Here is an 11,009-nt window from a genome sequence, read left to right on the forward strand (position 1 = left end):
GAGAACAAGGCACTCCCAGATCAAATGAAAGAATACCAGGAAAGGGTCGATAAAATACCGGGTGCCCCCAAGCTGTTGCCAAAGAGAGACGTCGGACGGTTCGTTGAATAGCCGTACAGTGATGACGCAGCCCCACATGCTATATCAAAAACCTTTAAAATGCCGCTTTACCTCAGGATATATGATGGCACAACTGACCCCAAAGATCATTTGACTCATTACGTCACCGCCGTAAAAGGCAACGACCTCGCCAAGGAATATGTGTGTTCCATTTTACTGAAAAAGTTCGGCAAAACCTTCACTGAGGAGCATTAACATGGTATTCGCAACCACCAACACGTACTATCTAAACCTGTGAAGAAATTACCGGCAAGTTTGTAACGGCCCACGCGGGAGCCAAAAGGCCAAGGCCAAAGTGAACGACATATTTGCTGTCAAATAATATCTAGGAGATGGATTGAGGGACTTCTTTGCCCAGTTCAACCTAGTAAGGATGACTTTGCCAAATGAGTCCGAAGGGATGGCAGTCGCAGCCTTTCAGAACGGGTTGAGCAGGGATAGTTCAAGAGCAACGAGAAAACTATTAAGCCGATTGATGAAGTATCCCCCAACCCCTTGGGATGAGATCCATAATGCACATTGTGCCGAAGTCCGTGCAGATGAGGATGACCTCAACAGACCAACCCACCAGCTAACCTCAGTGCAAGCGGAGTCAAGAAAGGATCGAAGAGACAATGCCAGAAGAGATCACCCGATCCCACGGCTTAACAAGGAACGACACCAACCGTACATCAGGACGACCGCCCCCTCTTCTCTCTACGAAGAAGGTCCATCTAGACCCAGGAAGGTAACTCATCGGAATGACCGAGGTATGCCCCCCTAACTTTCTGTTCATAATTTTTGAGTGTCACCCACAAAGATAGTCTACGCCCTGGAGAAGCTCGGACCAAAAGTGAAGTGGCAGCCGAAGATGAGATCAGACCCTAATACTAGAAAGTTCGACGCCCTCTGTGAGTTCTACCAAGAACGAGGGCACAAAACGGAAGACTGCATCTCCCTAAGGCAGGAGGTCGTGAATATGCTACGTCAAGGACATCTTAAAGAGCTGCTAAGCGACAAGGGAAGAACAAATTTCGCCAGAGGGTGCGAACATCAAGGGCCACCTAAACCATCCTCACGAGTCCGTGCAAAATCACAACAAAAGCAAATAAAGGATCATTTCAACTAGAAATAATGGAAAGAAGGCTACTACCAAACAACTTGAATATCAGCCACCTCAAGTACTTCAAATTCTAAAGGAAAGAGTTCCCCCAAGTCGTACTCTTTTTTCCCTCAATTGAGTTTTGTCCCAATCGGGTTTTCTCAAGGAGGTTTTTAACGATACGACGAAGGGAATATTCCAAGTCTAAGTACGTGAAGGCAAGGCCCTGATTTCTATTTCATTGCTAGACCTCTCACTTTTCTCCAGATCAACCAATGAGGGGACTAGGTAGACCGGGACTGGGACTGGAACGGCAGTCAACACCCAAAGTCTGTAAATTTCTCCAAGTATGTAACAGATGCAACAATGACAAGGCAATAAACTTTACACTTACCAGCACATTTCTCTCAAAGTTAGATTATGTTCGACCTCTCTCGAACTTACACCTACCGGCCCTTGGCCATAACTAAAGTTAGGTTATATTCGACCTCGCTAGAACTAACACCTACCGGCCCTCGGGCATAACTAAACTCAGTTTATGTTCGACTTTGCTTGAGCTAACACCTACCAGCCCTCGGCCATAATTAAAGTTAGGTTATGTTCGACCTCGCTCGAACTAACACCTACAGGCTCTCGGCCATAATTAAAGTTAGGTTATGTTCGACCTCGCTCGAACTAACACCTACAGGCCATCGGCCATAATTAAAGTTAGGTTATGTTCGACCTCGCTCGAACTAACACCTACCGGCCCTCGACCACAATTAAATTTAGGTTACGTTCGACCTCGCTCGAACTACCACCTACCGGCCCTCGGCTATAACTAAACTCAAGATGCATTCGACCTCGCTCGAACTAACATCTACCGACCCTCGGCCATGACTAAGTTCAGATATATTTGACCTTGCTCGAACAAGAAACACAAGCAAAAAACATGCAGGTATAGAAAAACTAATCACAGAAAAGGAAACAGATTCAGAAAATAATATGGCCATTCCGTTTCATACTTAAATATTTTTTACAAAGGCTTGTGAAGACGCGTACAAAAATACACAAGCTTACAACAAAATAAATAAAGAAGGAGAAAAACTATTGGTCACCACCATCGGGACCTTCAGCACCATCGCCCTGACCACCTGAGCCATCTCGACCTTCCTATTCATCATCACCATCGCCCTCACTGTATGCAGCATCATATCGGGCGTTCTTTTCAAGCTGGTTCAGGCCCCGACCCCTTATCGTCACCATCCTCAGGCGTGGCAGGATCATATCCACAAGCGACCCGAGCATAGCGGGCCTTAACAGAAACATCATTAAGGGCGGCCGCAGAAATAGACCCCACCTTATACAAATCTTGAAACACATCAAACTGAGCTTCAGCATGAACCCATTCCTCGTACAAGTCCCCGGGAACGTTTGGGAAATTTGAAGTGCGAGAGGAAGATGGTTGCGCAAGTAGTTGAGCCTTTTCAGCCTCTAAGGCGGCCACCTGGCCCTGGATGAGGGAGTTGTCTTTTTCTAGCTCTCTGATCCTCTTATCTAATATATCTTCTTTTGCCTTCACCATGGATTGGTCAATCTATCGCTCGGCCCGGAGTGTCCTATTTTCCAACTCTAACATCTCTGATTTTCTTTGAGCCCCCAAACGGGAAGACTCCGCCTTCTCAAGCTCGCTCTGTTTCTCTGCAACTTCGCCATGAAGGACCTCCATCTGTAGGTGGCACTCTTCCAATTGCCTGTGCAGCTCGATCACTTTCGTCTGGAGGTCGCCACATTGGGTTTCTACGGCTCTCCTGACTTCGAGCTCCTCCTCCTTACTTCTCAACGTCCCCTCAAGGACACTGCACTTCTCGATGACTCTCACCAGCTCGTCATCTTTCTCCTTCAATTTATCACGAAGGGCCTGCAAATTGCCGACCTCACCACACCGCCTGTGAAACTCCCGGTACTTGTCGTGGTACTCAAACTATTTGTGTTGCAACCTCGTAAATATATTGCCTTACGCTTCTGCTAACAACGGCAAAGTACTAAACAAAAAACAACATAGCAGACAGAAAAATGGAGCCCTAAAATACTCACCTTGAGAGCAAGGCCGGCTATGCTCCTCGACAAGGTAACATCATCCATCTCTTTGATAGTTTCGCCCTCCACGTCGGAGCAAAGAGGGCCGAGGGTAGGAACTACGTTCTCCGCATTCTTCAATAGATCACGATCCATGGGGATCACAATGGTCCGCGTAGATCCCTCCAACCTTAACTCAAGCTGGGTAAACCCTTCCTCCATCATACTCATTTTTGCAGCATCAATATCTGAACCCGTCTCGTAGCCGTCTTCGGCAACGCCTTTGCCTCTCCCATTGGTCGGCAAAGAAGTATCATCAGCCGGCTGCAAAGTCGATGGACCCTCTTGCCGTGAAGTGTTAGAAGCCCTAGTAGCCGGCCCTTCGACATCCGTCATCGCATAAGGGAGAGATACGCCCTCGTCGGCCTCCGTCAACCTCGGAAACTCATACAATGGCCCGACATCGTCTTTGATGACAATAGTCGTCGTCTCATGAAGTATGAAGTCATCTATCACTGAGTCGACATCCTAGGCAACCCCGTCTCCCACGTCCACCGATTTCCTCTTACGGGGCATCAGGTCCCCATCACCTCGCAACGACCCCTCTTCCTCGTCTATGAGACGATACAAGGGAGAAGCCAAAACTTCCGCTGCCGAAGTCTCCATAGATAAAGAAGGAGTTGATGCGGATGCAATAGCAGGCGTGACCGAGGAGTGACCAGAATCAACCGCGATCATAGAAGGGCCAGGAGTCGAAGAGGCGTCAACTTTCCTCTTACGGAACGCAGGTGTGGGAGCTCTCGACCTCCTCAAGGACCCCCTAGCTGAAACTAAGGGAAGCACAAAAGGATAAGAGAGTTAGCCAAGACAACCACAAAAGAGAATAACCAACAAGACAAAGACAAGAGTAACTTACAAGTCGAGTGGGGAGCCGGCCCAAAACTCTTGAAGAAGCCCGGCTACTTACGAATTCCCGTGATGTGAGGGAGGAGCTGACCGATCCCACCAGAAATGTCCTCGACCAAGGAGGAGGCGAGGTCTTGACTACATAAGAAAAGCACGACGGGTCAGAATCCACAGCTAAGCAAAATAAACCAAGTACCTACGTGCGAGGGAGTGAGGCGCTTACAAGTGCAATTCCAAGCTTCAGGGAAGCCGTCGACGTTGGCTACCACGTCCCCAGTTCTAACGAAGAAAAGGTTGAGCTAGAACTGGCGGTTAGCCTTATCATCCATCTTCACCACCAGGCATTTGCCTCCTCGGTGGCAGAGATTCAACATCGTCCCCCTATAAAAGCTGGGGTTGAACACGTGCATCAGATGTTGAAGAGTGATCTTGACCACGGCCAACTCAGCAAACTTGGTGAGCATCCTTATAAGCTTGTAAACGTATGGTGCGAGTTGAGCCAGGAAAATATTGTAGAAGGGACAGAATTCCTCCGCCAACAGAAGGAGAGAAAAAGTGTGGCCGATGTGAGAGGGGTAGGCGTGGAATGCGCAATACCCAGGACGGTAGTGCTGCACCGAAACCCATCCGGTAGGGATCAATTCGACGCGGTCGGGAAGGCCGTACTTCTTCTTAAGCTCTGACAAATCAGCCTCCTTCATCGCCGATTTAAAGGTTACGGGTTCGGCTTTAGGCAGTTTCGAGAAATCAGACCTGACATCGGGATTGCGAGGAACTATCACTTCCATAGTCGGGAAGCCTCCTTTCTCTATGGCAATGGGAACGTTCTCCACATAAGGAGGAAGAAGAATTGCCAGAGGGACCGGGTCATTTCCCTCGCTGGGCTCAGAAGGTACGTTAGACATATTTTCAACAAAAGAAAGGAAGGTATTAAATAATGAAGAATTAAAAATGATAGGGATCGTTGGAATAGAAAGAAAAGATGCATAACAATGGAGGAGGAGGAAGAAGGTACAGAGTTTGGTGCAAGGATTTCGTAAAGGTTGAAATTATACCCACACACCCAGATTTATAGAAATTCAAGCATCGAAACCGAGAAATTGATTCATCATTACCTGGCACCGTAATCGAAGCGGTAGATTCAATCAAAAGACGCATGCGAAACGAAGCAACGCATCAGAAAAATGCATCATAATGACGCATGACATCATGACGTCACCCTAATTCATGGATCGCACAACTCCATAGTTTGCGGTTCACAAAGGGCCACGCTATCAGCTCGCCCCAATCATCACGACCCACTCAGCTCGTACAATCATTTTGATCGCAGTAAACAGAACCTCAATAAGCCGAGGGACTAACTATATGAGTCAAAATCTGCCCTAGAATATTGAAGATAAGATAACACTAAAGAAAGAGTCCTCGAGTCATCGTCAGTCGAGATCGACTAGGAAGCAGTGAGATTCGCGATCAAGATGTCAACAATGGTCAAGGTCGAGCACCGTTGATGAAGCTGTAACGGCAAGTTTTCGAAATAAGATATTAAAGAGAATATTCTAGTGGATATTCTCTACACTTGTACTATTAAGATTTATTAGGAAAATGTCTCATATAAATAGAAAAAGAGACAATGATATGGGGCATATGATATTCATTTGATAAGAATAGACTTTTGACAAAAGATTCTCTCTTTCCATCTTAGTAGGATACAAACACTACCTTTTCATCATGATTCTCGTTTATATTATTCTATACTTTTCCATTAGATCCGAGAAAATTCGGACATTCTAGGATTTGTTTGTCACTCATCATTGTCAGAGGAACAACCATCTAGTTTATTTTTTATTGGGTGAATCACTCCTCCTATTTACTTAAATGTCATTTATTATTATTTATTGCTATAAAGTGCTACATTATTGCTCATACTTTTTGGAATAGTTATTACACGCTGCTATTAATCTACCACCAGATCTGTTTGACATTAGTCACGTTTTCGAAACTCATATCTAGAAATATTATTATTAACTATGTTTAACCCATTATCATATAATTTAATTTTCTACTCATGAGGAGGTCAAATATTTTGCAGTACTATTAATGACAAAAATGAATTTTAGTATTAGGGACATTATCTCTCAGTTTTGAGTAAATGGAAAACAGGACATCAATATCAGAAATGTATTAAAACAATGCCAAAACATATATAAAATAGAAAGTATATTATCTTCGTATTCATAGGAAACATATGATGTTCCATTGCACATAACTAGTAGTAACATGCAAATAGAGCTGCGGGCTTACATGCTTACCCTATTTTTTTGGGTGCTTTTGCAGCCGCTTCAGCCTCCATTTAGCTTTTTCACTTTTACCATCACACCACTTCATAACAAAAAGTAAAAAACAAAAAAAAGACACTAAAGTGAAAAAAAACAATTCCCCATAAAGTTGATAAAGAAGGTAAAAAGAAGATACTACTTCCCCCTAGGACTTCAAAATTACCTAGTAAAAAAGAGAAACACTGAAGCCTAGGAAAAATCATAGGAATTTTTTTTTCTTTCAAAATTTATCGTATAACTTATTAGTAATTGTGCTCGTAAATAAATTTGGGTTTCGGGTCGGGTTAGTGAAAACTGGATCTAGACCCGGAAATTCTTGCCCACAAAGGTTTGTCCGAACTGCCAATTAGGTGGTGCCACGTTGTTAGAGGTGACACTGCGATGGTCACTAGCTTTAACCCTAATGGACAAGGCCTTGCCCACAAGAACAGCATTGGTTTGCCAATTTTGCCCCCAGTTTCGGCTCATTGCTATCCACTGTGTGTTTGTGCCCTTAATAAGAACCTTCTGGATGTCCCCTGCACCCGCCACGTTTGTCACCAATAGCAAATTGAAGTAACGGAACCCGTTTATTGTGAATCGGATCCCTCCTGCTTTTCTGCACGCTACTCTACAAATTTTAAAAAATAAAAAACAATTAGCAATAAGCATCAAAGGTATGATAAAATGATAATAAATGCGTAGTTATTATAAACTTTAAAAGAGAAATGTATAATTTTTACCACTCCAATAAATAATATATGATAAATTATATGTATATTATATGCAAAAAATACGTATTTTATATAATTTTTAACTCGCGAATGAATTAGTTTCAACCAACCGATCTGTTTTATATTTTGTCAAATTTTAAATTTACTCTTAGCCATAAATTTCGCATTCGAGTACCAAAAATAAATATTTTTAAGTACCCTTTTGATGGATCTACGTATATAAATGAATTGAATTATAATAACACCTAAGAGTATGGCCTAATAATCAATGAATGTGTTAAAAATTATAAGATCTCAAATTTAAATTTCAGAACATAAAAAAATATTAAGTAATTTTTTTTACCGGTTAGTGCTAGCTGATCTGAACACTAATTATTTTTAAAAAGTTGAATTACAACAGTTAGAACTATAAGCAAAGATATGGTAGCAATAAACACTAGGCTGACCGGTATTTCAGGTAAGATGGGGCCCAGTGAATAGATGCATGGATGGTGGGGCTAACAAGCGCGTGGGATAGTGTGAGCCATGTTTCGAATCCCTGAATTCGAAGCAAGGAACAAATCCCAATTTCCTTTGGTATACAGTTAGGAGTGAGACAATTCCCTTGTTACCCTCAAAATCACTTCAAAACTGCAACTTTAACATTCCCTTACTTACGCGATGTACGGAAACGCGTGTTTCTTTGTTGGTCCATATTTACCTCTTGGTAGGGGACCAAACCCTAATTCAATAATTATAGTGATAATAAAACTATCCTCAACATGTTAGAGAATTGGTGGCAAGTTAATGCAAACCTACAATTGTTGTTGTTGTTGTACTAAATGGAACCACACAAAATCTATGTGCAAATCCTTCAAAAATATCGTTGCACTTATGTCGAATCTTTCCTCCAAATATACCGTTACACTTATGTGAATCCTTTAAAAGTGTTGAAGGATCCGACACACCCGAAGAGTTTGAACAACATAGCATAAAATACAGTACTCCATCCATCAATTACCGTTTCTACGCTATTATTCTTTTATTAGTTCAATATAAGAACTAGCATAACTGTATATTTAAATGTAATATTTTTAATTTTATACTTAATAAGAAGTTTTTATAGCCATACAAATTCTCTATTATGTACTCATATTTAATGCCACAAATTTTAAAATTTATATTACACAAATTTAATATATTTAAGATCATAAATTTCAAAATTTAAATGAGTAACAGTAATTAAGAAGCTAATACAAACTTGTGGTACTAAAATTGGAATTATAACTTGAAATGGAACAATATTATGTTAGTTATAGTCCAACATACTCTCTAGGCTTAGCATTGAATTACAGTATGTTCAAAAATTGTGAAAAATAGTTGGCCATAAAATAAAATATTACTATTTTATGGATAAAATCTTATTTTCTGCCCATAAAATAAAATCTTATTATTCGCATTAATTCACCGTCCCACGACTTTCTCAACACATCAAATCTTTTCCCATAAGGATAAAAATTATCTTTTCCCATACCCGCTTTTGAAATGTCAAAAATACCCCTCATAAAAGAGGCAAGTAGTTTTTTGCAAGACATATTGGTGCAAACCACAAAAGCAGTTAGGCGAATCAAATCCAAAAAGGAGACGCATAACGTAAAGAGCATTAAAGTAGCAATAGAAAAAGTTTATCGGAAAACTCACCGGCGGTAACTGACGGGGACAATACCGGCACGGTACAGACCAATTTTGAGAAACATAGGCATAGCTAAGTCAAAATGAGGACGAGGTGGGTTACACCACCCACCGTCGTCGTTCGGCAAAGCGAAATTTGGTGGGCAAAAGTTTGTAGCCGTGACGAAAATCGACGGGTTACCGGGAAGGCACCATTTATCATCGTCAACACACTTAATTTCAAAGCAGGCTCCGCAACTTAGCCCATTGTTAAATAGTACTGTGCTCAGTGCTGCATTGTTCACTCCGTACCCTTGGCTGTACAGATTCCCATATCCACAAGCTCCACCTGTCCAAAAAAATCCAAAATTTGCCCGTAAATTTTAAAAAAATAAAATAATAATTCAGTGTCAATAGTGTGCAGAGAGAGGAGAATATATAGTAGATACCCATAGTGCCAGAAGCGTCGGAGCCACCGTAGAAGGTGGCATGGGCTCCTTGCCAGGGGCCGCCGGTGTAAACGCCGGGGATTTTTGCATTGACGGCGGTAAGAAAACAGAGAAGAGTAGTAGTAATGCAGAGTATCTTAGTTACAACCATTTTCTCACACACACTGCTCTTTAGTATATAGTGTTTCAGTGTGTGAACAAACAAAAGGGGAGAGAGAAGAGGGAAATGGAAAAGGAAAAGGGGTTTTGGAGGTGAATGAAGAGCGGGAGGGAAGTGAGGGGGTACTTATTGAGTGTGGAGGGTCTAAAGGCACAAGGGCAGGACCTGTAATTAATGTTCTGTTTTTTCTTTTCTTTTTTCTGGTTGGTAAATTTACATTATTGTTTTTACAAAATTCTTTTTATGAATGAAATTTTGTGTTACAAGTAGACATGTGAGTTGCACGTAATGGTAAAGAGACCTAGCTCTTGGCACATGGGAATGAAATAATGAAGTTCTAATGATTTATGCTTAAGTTTATGGCAAAAACTTGAAGATTGTATTGTATAACCTTGAGATTCTTGATTGTGTGGTTAGGAGAATCAAGATCGTCTTGGGATAAATAAGATTTCTTACGTGACACGATCCCGAATTAGTCTGGACCTCAATGCTGATATTAGACATCAGGTGCAAAATAAAAAAATAAAAACATAAGTCCTTAAATATTTCATTATTGTTTATTTGTTTCGTTTTATATGATATTGTTTTCGTAATGCCAAACAATTTTTTCTTTTATTACGTCGTCGTATATTCTATGAATTTTAATCAACGACGTTATGATTTACAATATTTTTTAGGGGTGTTTGATTTTACAACAAAAGTATGGATGCTTTGATTCTCGAATTTTGAATCTTATTATTATTTTTGGAATGGAGAAACAGGATGACAAATGAAAGGGTTCACTAAATTCTTATTGCCTTGCTTGACTATGTAATTTTGAGCAAGTTGCTTAGGATATTTTGCATATGATAATAAATTAGATGCCAACGCAACTAAACCAAGTACTAGCAACTTGCTATCGTATAATTAGATATCTTTACAATGCTACCATATCTTTTTTACCGCCACTCAATGGCATTAGTTGCTAAAGTAAAATCATTTTTGATTTGTTAAACGAATTGCGAGAGATTTACCTTCATATTTATAAATCATAATAAAATAATATGCACTATCATTTTAACATAATTTTTACAGTTAAAAATATTTAATTTAATATACAAACTTATTGTAAAGTATTTTTCGCCACTCTATTATAGGACTGAGGAATTGGGGAGAGTGCAAGACGTCAATTTGGATGCAAGTGGTGAACTCAGTCGTTAAAGTTTTAACTTCCTCACCAATCACAACCCCTTTGTTTACTCCTCTGGTTCAGTAACACATTTACTATTACCTGCTTCCTTTTCGCCTCCTCTTCATCTTTTTCTTATTCTTTCCCAAAAGTTGCATGCTGTGTCAGGAGAAATTATTTTACAAATCAACCTAATTTAAGCTCTACGAGCAGCATTATCAAATTATTCATTGGTTCTTACGTTGTTGTTATTATGTCCATAATGTTACTGATATATTTTTTCTTTTTATCTTTTCGTCTCCTTGAAAGATCGATCCGTTGGGCATTAGAACTCTTAAATTTTTTAATAGTGTTCCAGTTGAATTTGT

General features: G+C 40.8%; 1 protein-coding gene across 1 annotated transcript; it reads right to left on the reverse strand.

Moving 5' to 3' along the window:
* Positions 1–6,369: 6,369 nt before the first annotated feature.
* On the reverse strand, positions 6,370–9,620 carry LOC107765424 (expansin-A3). The gene is made up of 3 exons (XM_016584064.2): positions 9,314–9,620; positions 8,895–9,213; positions 6,370–7,111 (listed from the first exon to the last, which is right to left on the reverse strand). The coding sequence occupies exons 1-3, from the start codon at positions 9,462–9,464 to the stop codon at positions 6,802–6,804; spliced, it is 780 nt and encodes a 259-aa protein (XP_016439550.1). The 5' UTR covers positions 9,465–9,620; the 3' UTR covers positions 6,370–6,801.
* Positions 9,621–11,009: the final 1,389 nt, after the last annotated feature.

The sequence above is a fragment of the Nicotiana tabacum genome, chromosome 2 (genome assembly GCF_000715075.1).
Source record: "Nicotiana tabacum cultivar K326 chromosome 2, ASM71507v2, whole genome shotgun sequence".
NCBI classification, from domain to species: Eukaryota; Viridiplantae; Streptophyta; class Magnoliopsida; order Solanales; family Solanaceae; genus Nicotiana; species Nicotiana tabacum.

Bases quoted from the DNA above. Each gene is read 5' to 3' on its own strand.
- LOC107765424 (XM_016584064.2), bottom strand. From the start codon at position 9,464: ATGGTTGTAACTAAGATACTCTGCATTACTACTACTCTTCTCTGTTTT. The intron at 9,214-9,313 runs GTATCTACTATA...TTTTTTGGACAG, and splicing joins CGACGCTTCTGGCACTATGG to GTGGAGCTTGTGGATATGGG. The intron at 7,112-8,894 runs GTGAGTTTTCCG...TAAAATTTGTAG, and splicing joins GTCCCCGTCAGTTACCGCCG to AGTAGCGTGCAGAAAAGCAG.